We start from the raw sequence: 17373 nt of genomic DNA, 5'->3' as shown, positions 1-17373 counted from the left end.
CTCGCCGACGCGGCGGCAGGAGTTTTTTTAGACGCCAGGCGTCGAGTGCGCGACGTCGGGCGAAAATCGCCGACATGCCGCCATAAGAAGGCTCCATGTATATGTATTCCGGCCTTTAATTTGCCCACAAGAATTTCATGCTTTAAAGTACTGTCTTTTTAGCTACGCAAGCTTTTGGCTGTGTGCATGCACATCCTCTGCTATAGCTCAGCGCAGTGCAACCTGTCTTCCGTTTAACCTTCAGGCGCTTGTACGGTTTCAACCAAAGGTAATTTGCGGGACACGAGTGTGCGAGCGAAAAAAGAATTCTTTCGACGTAGTCACGTATTCTAGACGCTCTAAATTGTCAAGAAATTAGATAGCGTGCTTATTCTATCTGTCGGTAACAATACCACAAGATTGGGTGCCTGGATCGCCAGGCAGAGCTACGATTAACTTTCTCCCGGCAACATGAGTCCTGTAAACACTTTATCACGACAGTATGTTCTCAAACTACTTCTGATGCTACAAGCCTGCTCCATAGCCACACGAAACTAGAGGAGACATGGAACCCCACAGCCCTGGAAGCGAAAATACTTTTCTGCAATGCCTGGCATGCTGCGCAGCTCCAGAACTACAGTGTCCGAAATTTTGCGGACAAGAACTGCAGCATGTCGGCCGAAATCAGCCATTCTAACCCAAAAGCGCATTTCGCGAAAATTCGTTTACGCGAGACTTCAGGGTACTATTTCTTAACGTGCGTTTCGAGCGTCTGGTAACAAAACACTGGCAGTCTTCAAGGGTGCAGCAAGAGTACGCTGTTAAATGTGTCGCACATCCTGCCTGATTCTTGCGGTGACATTTTCTACAAGATAAAAAACAGACACCCTATGGACGCCAGCTACATTAGCATAAGCACTACGCTCAGATTCGCACATCTTTCTCACAGCAGTGCACCCATTTTTATTACAACGCACTATTTGCTGGGAACCTGTTGAGACCGATACTTGACACGAGGGAGAGAGAGAAAATCACTGATTTGTTCTGGTTTGTTCGGGTCAGCTCCAGCTAAATTGACGCTTAACTCAACAACTTGCATAGCAGTTGAGACATTGCGAATGCGGCCAGATTAAGACAATACACACAACATTGTCCGGCGAACTGACGAAAGCGCATTGCACACAAGCCATTGTACGCGCATTGATTTTTAACGTCACAGATCAGTTCGTTATGAAGGCACCCGTTTTACTTTTCAATACAAAATCTGTTTCTAACAATAGGACAAGGGCACCAGGTTTTGAGTTCACCAACTCGTTTCCGCAGCTATGTTGGAGGTGCGGAATATTATCGCAGTCAAGATAATTCTGCCATTTTCGGCGAAAATATTTCCTGGCTTCATAAGAAATTGTGCATACAAGGCAGCGCGTGGAAAGAAACATAACGTGTCGAGAATCCAAGAGCCTGACATATAGGCATCCGTCTCTCCTCTTACAAGGTGCAGGGCCTTCTTCCGTGCATTGTCACACACTTTATAGACATGTTGGACAACACTTTATGCGCCAGAGTAGGAAATGGTTGACACAATAGTAGCGCCACCTAGTTTACAGTGCGAAGTGCTCCATGAAACGGTCGGCAGTAGCGTATAGCATGATATAACGTCGTTATTTATTCCTCCTTCTTAAACCTTCTTCAGTTGTAAATAAGTATGTTCATCAGAAGATAGTTAAGACCTATAAACCTTAACACATGAAAACAAAAAAAAATATGCTCGAAACACAAGGGAAAAACGAACAACAACGCTGACAAACTGCTCTTTCGACGTGAAACGCAGCCAACAAACAGCAGGCGCAAAAAAAAAAACTAAGGGCCAAATTTACAACCTCCCTTGCCTAAGCAGGATGCCTTAAGGGCTGCTCACCTTCCTTTACTCAATACTTCGGAGCCCCTGTTGAGACCTCCCGTGGAGAGGGCTTTTCAACGCTATCTTCGTTTTCCTTTACCTCGCTTCTGGCTCGCTTCTCCGACCAACCTTTCACGCTGGAAGTCGCCGTGGTGGCTCAGTGGCTATCGTTCTCTGCTGCTGACACGAAAAACACAGATTCAATCCCGGCCGCGGCGGTCCCATTTCGACGGAGGCGAAATGCCAGACGCCCGTCTACTATGCGGTGTCAGAGCCCGTTAAGGAACCCCAGGTGGTCGAAATCATCTGGAGTCCTCCATAACGGCGTACCTCGTAGCTTGAGTCACTCTGGGACGTTAAACCCCCATAAACTATATCAAACCATTTCGCGCTGCGTATGCTCAAAAGCGTGACTCCGGCAGCAGCGGTCAAATTAAAATCAAAATTACGGCGCCTGTGGCAGATATTGTATGCGCGGCTTGTAGGTTGACTGCTTTGCCACATCCACCTCCTGCGCGGGTGAATGTGCGCATGGCGATGTGCAAGCGTGCCCATCTTCCTGGCTTTTTCGAATCGGCGGCACGCATGCCACCGGAGTGACTACCGCCGGCGGACAAACTGCTTTTACGCCTTTGTGCCCGCCGTCTTCGGAGAAACGCGTCACCTCTTAACTCCGTGACGTATACGTATACATCCCAGTCTGGAGTGCAGCTGTAAGAAATTTTTATGAATATACTTTTTGATTAGGAAGAGCGCTTTTTTAAGCGTAGCATTGTCAGCGCGGTGTGGTGCATAACACAGCTAAGATTTGCTAACTAACACGCTGGTTAACTAATACTCAATAGTTGTGTTCTAACTTATACTGTTAGGTTCTTTGTTTATTGAGGGGCTTGTAGCCCCCTGTATGTGATGTCCATACCAGTTTCTTTCATTTTAGAAAATGCTATTCTCGTCACCGTTGTAGCGCAAGCAATTTTGGGGCCGCACACGGCCGAAACGAACACCGCGCGGCCAGAAAGAGCTAGCCATGCCTACGAACGTGCGTCATACAACAGTGCGGATGTCCTTACGTAGCGTCTGACTGGGAGCGAAGAGCGGACAGAAAGCACGTCACACGAGCACCGATGCGTCAAGCGCCCTCGTAGGCGTGTCTAGTCCTTTTTGGTCGCACGGTCTTGGTTTCGGCCGTGTGCTTCCCCAAAACTGCTCTGAGACTGACCAATGGGGAGCGCTGTGACGTCGAGTGACGTTCAGTGACGTGGGAGGAGTTGCCGCGGGGGAGGCATCAAAGTACAGAAAGCAGTATACTCGGGATAATAGGGCTAGAAATATTGCGCTGCTTCTAAAAGTACTCATAAATATAACAACACCCACACATTCCGTGTTGCGTTACTGTCGCTTTTAATCATGAGATGCAAACCTCACGCAACCCTGCGTGTCGCTGCTACCGGATTCGCTGGGGCAAAGCTTTTCTTGTGAAAGCACTGGCCAAAGATCGCGCTGCGCAATCATTAAGTCCGCCGAATATTTTAGTTCTAGTCGCAGCATGTCAAACGGGTCTTAGCTGCATTCTGGTGCACTACAAAGCTGACAGTGACACGCGCGAAAAAATTCTGCTAGTTTAAAAAACCTATATTTAAAAATTGCTGACCCGCCGCCGGGGCTCAGTGGTTAGGGCGCTCGGCTACTCAGCCGGAGTTCCAGGGTCCGAGCCCGGCCGCGGCAGCCGCGTTTCGATGGAGGCGAAACGCAAAGGCGCCGGTGTGCTGTGCAATGTCAGTGCACGTTATAGATCCCTAGGGGGTCGAAATTATTTCGGAGCTCTCCGCTACAACACCTCTTTCTCTTCTCCTTCTTTCATTCCCACCTTCCTCCCTTTCCTTACTGCGCGGTTCGGGTGTCCGCAGAAATCTGAGACAATTACTGTGCCATTTCCTTTCCTCAACAATCAATTTTCAATTCCTTAAAAATTGCTGACAAACTTAGCTGAAACACTGTATTTACGTAGTTGTTTACATCCATATATCTGTCGCTCATCAAGGTTGTCCTGCCTGTGTTTTCCTATTTTTTGTGCTTTTTTGTGTTGACTGAATCTGCGATATGTGCCAAGAAGCTGTTTCAGTTTAGTTAGAGCCATTTTTCAAGGGCAAAATCTTTTCGTACATCGTTAGCTGAAACAGAAACAGCAGTTTTATTCCAGCATTTTGTTTTTCGTTGTAGTACCGGCTTCCAAGGAATCTATGACACATCTTTTCCCTTGAGGTGGACGAGTTATTGCAATATAACCAGTCTCTTCAAAAGTAGACTGCGACGCCTTAAACCTCTTATCAAAGTTATGCCGCCCTATACTGCCATTAGCACGCACAAAAAAGAAGTCGAGAAACAAGGACCGCGTAGTTTATGTGAGGACAGCGGTTGCGGGAGTTCCTGATGGCTGTCGAGGCAATAATACTGAACCAATATACCTTGTGGTGCATACAGGTGGAGCGGACACGACCTCACTATATTTTTTTTGTCGTTCGTGGAGTGCTCGTGCAGTTCTTGATCTACTCACCGACGTTCTTGCGGGTGTTACAGACGCCAGGCCTCCTGGTGACCTCAATCCAGAAGCCCTTGCCCGTGGCCACCGGGTTGGTGTGAAAGTAGAAGGTCACCTCATCTCTGTCCTTCGGGAAGTCCACAGTCTCTGGAGAGACAAATAAAAAAATAAGAAGGTAAGGCAAGGCACTCACGCAATAAAGCCATTTATTTCCCTCGCACACAAAGTAAAGCTACGATAAAAGCTTCGAGGGAAAATTCAGCGGCTTTTCAGGCTACAATACACACTCCTTCGGGGAAGCCGTTACCGCCAGACAGCAACGACTTGCATCAAACAAGGCTGCTAGCACTTCTGATTCTAAGTTTATAGACTGGGCGTCATCTGGCAACAGATATTGCTATGTTCAAAGATGCCGGCAGCCGATGTCCATATTTCTTCATACATTCCTGTTTCAAAACTCCCGATCCATGAATCTCCTTAAAAAAGTATGAGTGTAACATACACTTGCAAGGCGCTCTGCAACGCTCCCTTGCACTTAGGAAAGCAGGCGTGACTGACATGACAAGGACGAAGAGAAGGAAAGGCTAGAGCTGACTATCAGCAATTGAATGAGAATATCCAAGGAATAAATGAAAAGTTTTCACGTCAAGTGGCGAGTGTGCGCATTGTCAAACAACATTAACTCGGATCTTTTCTGTACAAAGCGCTGTCTTTTTCAGCTGCAGAATATTGTCGAGCATCCTCACGACTTTTCTTGCGTCGTGTAATGAAATCTACTACAACCTCCTGAGGATTTTGAGAGCATTATTTAAGACAGTGCGTGCAAAAACTACCCGAAAATTCCCAAAGTAACACACACAGCTTCTTTAGCTCTTCTTTCGACCCCCGTAATTCTTTGATTGGATCAAGCAGTGCTTATTCATTCACTGTAATACTATCAGGAATGACTAACACATTTTCTTGGGACGCCGCCGCGGTGGCTCAGCGGTTATGGTGCTCGGCTGCTGTCCCAAAAGACGCGGGTTCGATCCCGGCCGCGGCGGCTAGAATTTCTTTGGAGGAGACATTCTAGAGGCCCGTGTACTGTGCGATGTCAGTGCACGTAAAAGAACCCCAGGTGGTCGAAATTTCCGGAGCCCTCCACTACGGCGTCTCTCATAGCCTTAGTCGCTTTGGGACGTTAAACCCCATAAACCAAACCAAACCATTTTCTTGGGATGACGTTGCGCACACGAACAAACATACACAGGATGGAGCAGAAGACAGAAAGAGCGCTTGCGCACACGAATAAACATACACAGGAAGAGGAAGAAGACAGAAAGGGCGCTCTTTCTGTCTTCTGCCTCTTCCTGTCTATGTTTGTTCGTGTGCGCAACGCCATCCCAAGAAAGCTATGCACCAACTCGCCCAGCAAGAAGTTCTTCTACATTACTAACACATTTGCCGCTTCATCTCTCAATATGGAAGGCCCTCGTGGTATAGAGTGGTTTGAACAACCATTCCATGTCCTGATAATACAGGTTTCAACCCCACTCTTGGCAGCGCAATGACAACGATGAGCTGTGGAAGTGTTTGGCGGCACTGTATGAATCTAGTTTTGCCATAGCGCCCTGTCTGACTAGCACAAACTTGTCAAAGCAAAGGAAATTGAAACACTATACTTTATTAAATTCTATTAACTGGTCTTCGGGGCGCACACTACTCCGATTCCTTAGACCTTCTTTTCCCTAATGGTGTATTCTTTCAACAGCGGCACAGGGAGACCGAGGTTTATTCCTTGCTGAGAAGAATACATTGACTCCAAACATTCCCGCCATCTTGGAGACTGTGAAAGTAAGGAAGTCCCAACCCACTCCTACAGCAGCGCCTGCTAAAACGCCGTTTAAGAAAAAAGCAGCGCTGAGGCTTTCAGTCGACAATGACGGAGAGGGAAGGCACGGTAGCACCCGTACAGCCGCGGCCCTCCATGCATGAGGTAAGACTTTATAACAAAAGGAAGGGTGCGAGTTTTCAAAGCATTTTTCAAAATCACATGTCACAGCAAAATTCATTCGTAAAAATCTTCTGATGATCGGCAGCAATTTTACTTCTTTTTCTTGTCTTTCCATTCATGAACTCCCCTGCTGAGAACCTGAGAAGTGGAAAATTTTTCCAGCTACTGCACTAGCTTTTCTGAGGCAGAAGGAACTAGCAAGAGGAAATATCCTGCCGCTTCCAAATGGTGCATCGATCGTTAAATACTTCCTTCACTGTACGAGAAAAAACTCGAAGGAGAAGTGAATGCATATAGAACTTGGAACAGTAGTGTTTCGAACCGGCTAACAATTTTTTGATTGTCTGGTTTAGAATTTTGTCTTCTAGCAAGCGTGTTCGGTGAGGAGTGGAAAGGATACCCAGTGCCCTAAAATCTACTCAGAATTTGCTGTTCATCTTCTGTGAAGAGTGCGGTTCTGCTACGTATTATCAGGATAAGGAGCTGTCGTTCTGATATTAAGACATCGTGAAACACGGCACACGGGGTGCTTCTGATTAGCATGAGTGGTTAATTGCGCTCTTGTTCATCCAGTCTTCTCTTTCCCAGAGCCAATTTAAACACGATCTACACGCCACAAGCTTGGCACATGTGCTCGGTTCTGGCATCCGCAGTGTGCAGCCACGTGTGCTCGATGGCCGAACTACTGCATTATGTGAATAATTTTGTCGTAACGTGATGAATATTGTATCAATACTTAAAGAATGCGAGTGCCTTGCCTCACTTTTTTGTCCAAATTATGGTCAGATTAGTGGCGTTCGCAGGGCGCAACCTCTGCTGCTCCCTTAGACTCTTGCGAAACCCCGCCCTCTAATAAGCGAAGCGCGGGCTACAGTTCTGTACACCGTTTACCCCTCCTGGCTGGGCTCTTCGGCCGTCCGGACTCTGCATCCAGAAGTCACGCTACTCAGTACCCTCAACGGGCCGCGGGGGAGTGAAATAGGTGCTCAAGATGTGCTTACTCGCAGATGGCAGCGGGCACTGGAGATTCGAAACAGACCAACGACGACTGCGGTACACGGGACCTGATCCGAGTGGCAAGATACTTGAACGTCCTTTTAATGCGAAAGCATTATTAGCTTCCTACACAGCAAAATCCGTATGTGGATGCGAAGCCTCTTAGACAGTCGCGAAAGGGAAGGGAAGGCGCATAACTGCCTCCCTGTGTCAGTGAACACCTCAGTCGAGCTTTGAGCTACGTGGAGGTGGTGACAGGTATTTGTGTGCTGCATATGTTGGCATTGACAACCTTGTGGCAGGAACGCAGCACCGGAGCAATAGGCCCCCGGTGTTCATCGGGTTCATTAGCGTTGGCGTTGACAACGTTGTACACCCCGCTGATTTTGAGGAGAGCAGCATAACTGGATCGCTGGGTCAGTGGACACCTCAGTCGTGCTTTGAGGAACGCAGCGGTAGTGACCGACACATGTGCGCTGCATGTGTTGGCGTTGACAACGTTGAGGCAAAAAAGCAGCACTCGAGCAATAGGCCGCCGGCTTTTATTGGGCTCATTGGCGTTGGCGTCGACAATGTTCTATACGCCGTTGATAGGGAAGGAAAGGCGTATACTAGCTCCCTGGTTCAGTGGACACCTCAGTCATGCTTTGAGGTGCGCGGCTGCAGTGACAGAGATTGTGTGCTGCATGTGTTGGCGTTGACAACTTTGCGGCAAAAACGCAGCACTCAAGCAATAAGCCGCCGGCTTTCATTCGGTTTAAGGGCGTTGGTGTTGACGCCGCTTTATACTCCTTTTATTTGGACGAGAGGAAAAGCGCATAACTGGCCTCCTGGTGACGTCTCAATCGCGCTTTGAGCAACGTCGCGGTAGTGACACAGAGATGTGCGTTCCATGTTTACGGTTTACGGAGCTTTCACGTCCCAAAGCGACTCAAGCTATAAGGGACGCCGTAGCGAAGGGCTCCGGAAATTTTCACCACTTGGGCTTCTTTAACGTTCACGGACATCGCACACCACACCAGCCTCCAGAATTCCGCCTCCTTTCAAATTCGACCGGCGCGGCCGGGACCGAACCCGCGTTAAACTTCATGAGCCACTCTTCGAGGAACGTCGCGGTGTTGTCCACCTGCAAAAAACCGTTCTTTCTCCCAATAACCCTGAGGCTCCCTTGCCTTGTCTGGCTGCTCCCTACGGACATGCGCCGCCGCGAGCTACGCACCCGCCCTTGCGGAACCTGCGAGCACCCGGCGACACAGGCCTTGTAACAGCCGCCGCTGACCCAAATCAGGTTTATGTCTACAAGTTGCAAAGATATGAGTTCCGACAAACTTCACGCCTACTTCTACCATCACATCTGCCGGGTTCTCAGTTTGCCGAAAAAAATTAGCTCGAATATCTTTGAAACAAAATTGAAACTTCTATACCCCATGTTTTAGCCCTAATCTTTCATTATAATTCATAAATTACGTTTTACTAACCACACAAGCCTAAATCTTTTATCTTTATACATGATTTTGATGTTTACAGGCAGCCGGGACGCGAATTCACGATGTGTGCTCTCATACAACGCGATGAATAGATGGTCCCCACGACACTGTTTATAACTCATCATCATCAGCCTGACCACACCCTTTGCAGGGCAAAGGCATCTCCCATATCTCTCCAACTAACGCTGTCCTGTGCCAAGTGCGGCCACCGTATCCCGCAAACTTCTTTATCTCCTCCGCCACATAAGTTCCTACCGCTCCCTGCTACGCATGCTTTCTCTTAGAATCCACTTCGTTACCCTTAAAGACCAGCGGTTATCTTGCCTTCGCGTTACATATCCTGCCCAAGCCCATTTCTTACTCTTGATTTCGACTAGTCATTCACCTGCGTTTCTTCCGTCACCGGCTCCCGGTTTCTTAACGTTAATCCTATCATTTTTCCTTCCAAAGCTCCCTGCGTTGTCCTTAAGCTGAACCTCTTCGTTAGCCTTCAAGTGTCTTCCTCATAGGTGAGTTCCGGTAAGATACAGCTGTTGTATACTTTTCTCTTGAAGGATATTGGTAAACTACCCTTCATAATCTGAGAGAACCTGCCCCATTCTTATTGTTCCAGTTGTTTCCCTCTAATGATCCGAATCAGCGGCCACTACGTGCCCTAAGCCGACATATTCCCTTACTACTTTCAGCACCTCGCTATCAATTGTAAACTGCTGTTCCCTTGCGTGACTGGTGAACTTTACCTTGGTTTTCTTCATGTGAATATTAGGACCTACCGTTCTGCTCCGCCTGTATAATTTGGTCATCCTTTGCACCTAAGCCGCCACGGTGGCTCAGTGGTTATGGTGCTGGGCTGCTGACCCGAAAGACGCGGGTTCGATACCGGCCGCGGTGGTTGAATTTCTTTGGAGGACAAATTTAGAGGCCCGTGTACTGTGCGATGTCAGTGCACGTTAAAGAACCCCAGGTGGTCGAAATTTCCGGAGCCCTCCACTACGGCGTCTCTCATAGCCTTAGTCGCTTTGGGACGTTAAACCCCATAAAACCAAACCAAACCTTTGCACCTAATCTGCTGAGTGACTTAGCAAGTAATGTCATTAGCGTATCTCAAATTACTTATGTATTCTCCATTAGCTCTTATCCCAGCTGTTCCCAATCTAAGCCTTAGAACATCTCCTGTAAGCAGGGGGTGAATAGCACTGGCGAGATTGTGTCTCCTTGCCTGGCACAGTTCCTTTTTGGAATTTTATTGCTAACTTTATGAAGTACTTTGGCAGCTGTGCAGCCATTATAGATATCTTCAAGTATTTTCGCTTAAGACTCCTCTACACCCTGAATCTGCAATGTCTGCATTACTGCTGGGGTTTCCGCTCAGTCGAATGCTTTCGACTGATAGCTCTGCATGTGCCATCTGCGAGTATGACGAGACTATATCACACATTCTTTGTGACTGCCCTGCCTACAGCGTCGAAAGTCAGTCTCTCAGCCGTGCGCTGGAGCGTCTATATCCACGCCCACTGACTGAAATGAAGATCCTCGGCCACTGGCCGCGGCGATCGTCGGCGTGAAGGCCTCAAAGGCACTGCTCCGCTTCTTGCGGACTTCTGGCCTGCATGACAGGCTGTGACTTCAAGAAGGCTAACTTTGATGTGACTTCAATTTTCTGTTACTCTCCTTTCTCTTTCATTTTTTTTTATCCCCTCACCCCCTTCCCCCCGTGTAGAGTAGCAAACCGATTATTCTTTCGGTTAACCTCCCTGCCTTTCCTCTTATTCCTCCTCCTCCTCCGAATGCTTTCGCGCAGTCAGTGAACGCTATATATTCTGTATATATAGTTATATTCTATATATAGTTATATTCGGCGCATACTTAGCTCGCCGCCAGTAAGAAATGTCATCACAAACACTTTGACTACGCCTACTGCAGGACAAAGGCCTATCCATACATCTCCAAGCAACCCTATCCTGCACCAGCCGTGAGCTCCTTAACCCCGTAAAATTCCTAATCTCATACGCCCACCTGACCCTCCGATCTCCCCTGCTACGTCTGCCTTCTCATAGAATTCGGTCCGTTACCTTAAGAGACCATCGGCTGTTTTTTCTTCGCATTACATGCTCTGTTCATGCCCATTTCTTCATGATTTATGCTAGGAAATCATTTCCTCCCGTGACCCACTCTTGCTCTCTCTTACGCTGCGCCTATTATTCTCCTTTTCATATAGCTTTCCGTAGCATTATCAACTTTTAGAAGCTCGCAAGCACGATCACGCTCGGCGCTGTAGCGTAGCGAATTTTGGTCATCACGCACGTGTCCCGAAAACTGTGCAGCTGTGGCGCTCACGGAGTCACACTCACCAGTATACATCACCAGACGAGGTACGTGTCACGGGGTCTTGGCGGTCTCCGGGCGGGAGAGGCCATGTCACCTGATATGTTCGTGCCGTGTGACGTGCACTGGTGTGTGTGACTTCCCGCGCTTTCCAACTCAGCAGTTTTCGAGTGACGCGCACAATGGCCAAAATTCCTTGCGCTAGAGCCGAGCCTAATCACACTTCCGAAACTCTAAAAAAAATATATGGCTATTATCGGCGGGTAGCGACAAACATCTGAATTCAATCAGGCGCCTAACTGTAATGGTTAAAAATATAACTTTAGAGTTTATTTAACCAGCTGGCTAGTTAATGAAATCCCTCTGTTCTCTACTCGCTGGCTGTCATCTAAATACACATGGTCTTTATACTGTACTGCCTTCCCTATGCTTATACGGCTTTCTTTACTTTGCTCCTTCTGTCCCCTGCTGTTTCGCTTTGTGAACGGGGTGCTGTCCTTTGTCAAGCCATCGCAGGCTTTTTGCTAGAACCCTGTAGCGTCACGAGTATTGCAATTTCACTGGAGATGCTCAAATAAAGTTATTTGATTTGATGTGATTTTTTTGGCTATAGCCAACCTGCAATGAAGTTTGCCGTGTCCATCACAGCGCCCTAACACCCATCCTGGCGAAAGGAGCAAGCATATTGTGTTAGTGACGTCAGCTGCCTGCGCTTTAGGCGTGAGCACACTATGAGCATGGAATGTTTCAGCCATATGTACCGCTCTAATCGTTCAGAGTGTGGTCTCACGTTTGTAGCGGCCCACAGCAGCAATTTTTAGGCGCCCAGTGGAACAATCGCATCGCCGCGTGGGCGCTGCAGGTTGCCTATAGTTTCCGGATGCAGAGCCCAAGGTCACAGAATCGACTCCCAAGCGCGGCGGCCGCATTTAGAAGGTGGCCAAATGCCCGTGTGCTGTGCGATACCAGTGTGTGTTAAAAGATCCCAGGTAGTCGAAATCCGGCGCCCTCCATTACGTCGTTTTCATAACCCGTGTGCAGTTTCGGGACCTTAAACCCCACATGCCATACCATACCTGTTTTCTAATGTGCGCCATCCACTGGTATAACTATGCCACGAAACCCATCTTTATACATAAAAAAAACTGGAGGGGGCACGTAAGCTCCGCCTTAAGGGTACGACGCGACCGGGTTATGCGTTAATTATCATATATGCGGTATTGGTCATTCTCCACTTTACATTCTCAGGCCGCTGGGCGTCTTCATACCACACATGGCGCCGTGGTGCAGTGGTTAAGCGATGCGCCACTGCCTTGCGATGACAGGTGCTCCCAGCGGTGGGGCTTCTGAGATCCAGGTTCCTCTTCCCAAGCAACCTCTCGCGGGGAAATATTAATTTAACTGCACCTGCCACGGTGGTCAGTCTGTTCAAAATCCACACTACACCGCAAGGTCACGTGACCTAGGTGGACCACCTACAGGTTACCGGAGCTGCCGTTCGCTCCGGCCACTTTGACCGCGAGCTTCAAATGGTCGCCAACGCCGACGCCACCGACGCTGCACAACTTTTTCCGACATGGGGGCACTAACGCTCTTGCGCTAAAAAACCTACTATTTAAAACTGATTGGCGGGCTTCGATAAAGCACCCTGTGCGTCGACTGCATGCAAAACGATAATAATTCTATGAACAAGTGGATACAAACTAAACGCTTAGCTACTAATCTGGCTCTGACGGCCAACGACAACTCGTTTTAAGGCAACGCATAATAGAGGTCTTCAAGGTTATGCTGAAACTATGGCTTGTTCCGGGGTTGTGGTCCTTGAAAAAGGGCAAAAGCGATTCGGAATTCAACGCGAAAACGGGCACTGGACGAAAAGACAGGGAAGATGCTTCGAAGGTACCGGAATACCTTCAGAAGCATCTGAACTAGGTCTTCGGATACCTTCATAATCGAGGAAATGCGAGAAAGCGACTGGCCCTAATTACGAGCGTACCCGTGTGTCCCCGGCGCCGGCCGCAGAACCTCCGGTCACCGACAGCCAGGTAGTCGTTGCGGCAGGCGGGCGACTCCTCGAGGTCGAAGTCGTGGAAGTGCACCCGCAGCGAGCAGGCGTCGCCCACCCGCTTCACGCGGTACGTGCACTCGAGCAGCGCGGGGTAGTCCAGGGGGTAGCCGTAGCTGGTGAAGTTGCCCTCCCCGTCGAAGAGACAGTAGTCGCACACTCCCTGGTGCACCAAACGGCTGTCCGCTGCAAGACAACGAACGCCCTCTGAGAAAACAGCGCGACATGTTGGGGCATCAGCAAGGTACAGGGGCGCTTCATAATTCTTGCTTGTTTGTGTTAACGAAAAGGCACTTACCGGACGTGGTACTGCCTTTGCCTAAAGTAACCAGGGTTTTCACCCAACTCATGCAGTGGATCCTTTATAACTTTCCCAAGATTAAAAGGGCTTGACAGGTCAGCGTAATGGTTCATCTTGCTTTATAGAGATACAGAAATTTAGCTACGCCAGTAAGAAGCACACCGTGTAACTTGATTGCTTTTGGCGAAAGCGGTGCATGAGGATAGCCCAAGCCTTAGCTCTTGCAACTTGACAAAAACAATAAGTGAAATACCTGTGATATTGTCCACCCAACGAAAAAGAAACAAGAAATTTTTGTTAGGACACGAACATGACGCGAATTCCAGAAGCTCACTGAAGATGATATTCCCTGGGCTGTTCCAGGAAGATTAGTACCGATAGCTCTTGTCCGGACAGCGGTTTTGACAGCCTACATTGTGGTTATATTAGTCCTTCTGTATTATCAAAGAAACCAAGGGCGCCTGTGGCTAAGTGCCCACAGTCTGACGCGTTGTACGCGTGCCCCCTCCCCCCCCCCCAAAAAAAAAAAAAGAAATAGTTAAGCAGGTTGAAATAGTCGCTCGAAGAACAACAAATGTGACGCGCTTCGTCTAACGCTGTCGCCGGGCCTGCGCTGAATTTTATGCACTAGCTCATTTGCTGGCGTTCTCCCATTTCGCTGGTCTTGCTAAGGTTCAGCATCTGGCTAGGCCACAAGTTTTTGAAGTTTCTCCTCGACTTCACGCCTCCTCTTGAAGATTCTGATCCCTGGTAATTGCGTTCCGAATCCCTAATTCGTCCGTCGTCGCCATGAAGACCTCGATGCTGACAAGTGCCTCCGCTAGTCGACTCCTATCTGTGTCAACACTGCTCCTAAATGAACCGCTTGCGAGCCTACACTTTCAGTACGGGCTCAGGAATTAAACTGGTGGGAGTATCAGCAGCCGCCGCATTCCTCACTTGCGCTTGTCAAGGCACTTCCTTTTTCCGTTTGTGAGTGCCAAAAGCCGATGCTCCTCGCACGCTTACGGCTCTCAGGGGCGTCCTGCAAGTGCACTGGCTACAAGAGCCCATTGCACTACCTTGACGGAAACGGTTAAAGGGACACCAAGGGCAGGCTGAAGTTGACCTGTATGTACATAGTACCGCGTGCCAATGGCAAAGAAGCTACTTTAACTGAAAAACCGAGCTTATAGAAGGTACGACGTTGCACAGAACTAAACACGGGCATCGCTACCACCGGCATTTTAACAAGCGAACACAGGCGCCAGCACACCGGATCTCTGAGGCTAGGCTGCATCGCCTTTCCCTTCCAAACGATGATCACGGAGTCCTACTTCGTCTGGTCGTTACAAGTTTGAATCCAGCGGCAGGGAAAAGTAACGTTTCATTTTTAAATTCAACTTCTTCGGCAATAAATACGTGTCCTGCCTCGGAACAAACATCAACAAAGCGATGAGGAGCCAAATAACCGAGCTTTATCAAGAACATACATCGGATGGAGTTGGCCTCAGTGTCTCTTTAACGCGCGCACCCAGCTTAACTTTCGGATGACTATTGTTTATAAACTTGCTGGGATTCGAGTTCATTCCTTACAGAGAGCACCCTTACAATTTTTGTATTTCCACACATACACTTTCGCCTATCTGTAGACTTTCATAAACATATCCGATATACAAGTCGTATGCAATTAAATCCTATAGACAGTCCATAGACAATCTATGAATTTATGTCCATGCAGCTTTACTAAACTTTTGCCTATCGACTGTGTACAGAAAATGAATAGACAAACGTAGATATCGATAGGAAAGCAGTAAAGTCTATTTTAGCCCATCAAAATTCTATAGTCCAGATTTTGAAAGGCACGTTCCTATCAAGCAGCCCTTCAGAACGTTTTTATGGCGACGAAAGAAGGGGTGGTTCTTTTTCTCTTTTGTTGCATTGTTCTGTGCTGTTAAAACGCTGCCCCAACATTTTCTCCCTCCCGGTTTCTACTAAGCATCTCTGACACTTCTCCGCGCTGCTGAACACTTCAAAGCCTTCAAAGTGCTTCCGGAAGACTACAAATGCTTGCCTGGCTTTGAAAAACGCATAATATAGCGAAGGACCGTTTCATACGTACAAATATAGGAATCGATATGAATTACAATGGCACTTGTCGCATTTGATCCCCGCTGAACTTCTCCCTGTCACAGTGCGATCAGTCCAAGCAGTTTCGCGCGCTGGAAGCTCTGCACGGGGGTTTTCAGCCCGCGCAGGCAAATGGAGGCCCCACGAGCACCAGTGAAAGGCCGCGCATGCCTTGTCCGCGCATTCATGGCTGGCCCTTCAGCGGGCTCAAAGAAGACGCCGCCAAGCTCATTCGAGATTCACCCTTTGTCTTACCGCACCGGAAGTTCTTCCTGGTACTGTCGGGGATTCGGAACCACAAAAGGAGCCGGCCTGCACCGGAAGCGTCCAGAGCCCGGAAGCCCTTCGGCCCGCACAAGGCCACAATTAGACGGTGACAATAAGCGGTCGGCGATAGGGACAAGAGGCTCAATTCGGCACGCATATTGTGGCGCCTTGCTCGGTGACGGGAGGCGGCGCGGGGTTCGGAAGATTCGCTGCCCGGAGAGGCGGCGTTGGCGTCACCGACTCGCCCTACGGAAAGTAGACACGAGCACGCGATGGAGATCCCCAGAATCCTTCGAGAGAAACTGCGGCTCCGCATGGTAAATACCGTATTAAGAGGAAAACAAATTCCTAGCTCACGACTGCGACATCCTGAAAGAGCACGCGCTTGTTTCGTGAATGAATATGTATTTCGAGCACTTCTTCACTCCCGTCTTTTATGGCAGAGCAAAAAAGGCTGCCAGAACCACAAGAGAAGGCAGGAAGCAGTAACGGACGGAAGCATTTTGACAATATATCCTTGCGACAGAACACTATGAGCCATTAGCTCTAATCGCCGAATAAAGGAAAACCTTTTCTTGCTTTCGTTGGATTCATGAGCCGCTGAAAATAAACGGCGTTTTCTTGCTTTTTCCATAACGCTGAAAGACATTGTTATCCCGCAATTCCAGGTTCGCAAAACACACTCACATTGCGACACTGCGTATTTATTAACCGCGATATATTTGACGCTTTGTGTGAGCGAGAGGATAGAAAACACTGCGGGCACTCTTATGCGGGAGAAAGTTTCCTGCTAATAACCTCGCCTCCCAGCTCAGCTCGCCTTCATTTAGCGACCAAGTGGAGTTCGTGACATTCGGTGCAGGTCCTGCACACCTCTGTTGCGGACCAAGGCAGACACTGTGTTAGTGCCGTGACCAGTCTTACACTCCTTCAGAACTTTTCGCCATCAAGAAAGTGTCGCATACGTCAGCTCGTCAAGTAAACAAATGCAAATGAGGGGTATTTGCGCTTGAAAGATGCGCGTAGGTTCTGAGACATGGCGTAGCGAATGGCTGTAGAATAATTTCAAACGCACGAGTTTCTCGAACGCCCATCGAAGCCCTAAAGTAGGGTCGTTTTCACCTTGCCGGGGGTCCGTGCTTGCGTCTGTCTTTCTGCGCTACTTCTTCATTTTGCAATGATTCTTCCACCTGGAGCTCCTTTAAGCCACTTTTCGGTACTCGTCAGCGTAACAACATGACCTTAAGCGAGACACCATTGTGTCCAGTGCTGCAGGTGACTCAGCAGGCGAAGAGCACGCGCGGTAGTCACGAACTGTTCCTTTTTAAGGCTAAAGCCTTTAATGCCTCATAATGTCGTGACCAAGGAATGTTAGCAAATGTGTCCGCGTTTCGGCGTCACTACTTAAAAAA

The 17373-nt window shown here is 48.6% G+C and overlaps 1 protein-coding gene across 2 annotated transcripts in view; it reads right to left on the bottom strand.

The window, feature by feature from the left end:
* The window catches only part of LOC149355655 (cubilin-like), a 198026-nt gene that overhangs the window by 141228 nt on the left and 39425 nt on the right, over positions 1–17373 (bottom strand). For both annotated transcript variants that reach the window (XM_089583969.1, XM_089583970.1), the window contains exons 4-5: positions 13216–13470; positions 4434–4565 (exon numbers count right to left, since the gene is read on the bottom strand). In XM_089583969.1, coding sequence (XP_089440095.1) covers positions 4434–4565; positions 13216–13470 — 387 coding nt within the window. The remainder of the gene's footprint in view (positions 1–4433; positions 4566–13215; positions 13471–17373) is intronic.

The sequence above is a fragment of the Amblyomma mixtum genome, chromosome 3, assembly GCF_055824585.1.
Source record: "Amblyomma mixtum isolate Tamu chromosome 3, ASM5582458v1, whole genome shotgun sequence".
Lineage (NCBI taxonomy): Eukaryota > Metazoa > Arthropoda > Arachnida > Ixodida > Ixodidae > Amblyomma > Amblyomma mixtum.
This window is presented reverse-complemented; position numbering and strand designations above follow the sequence as displayed.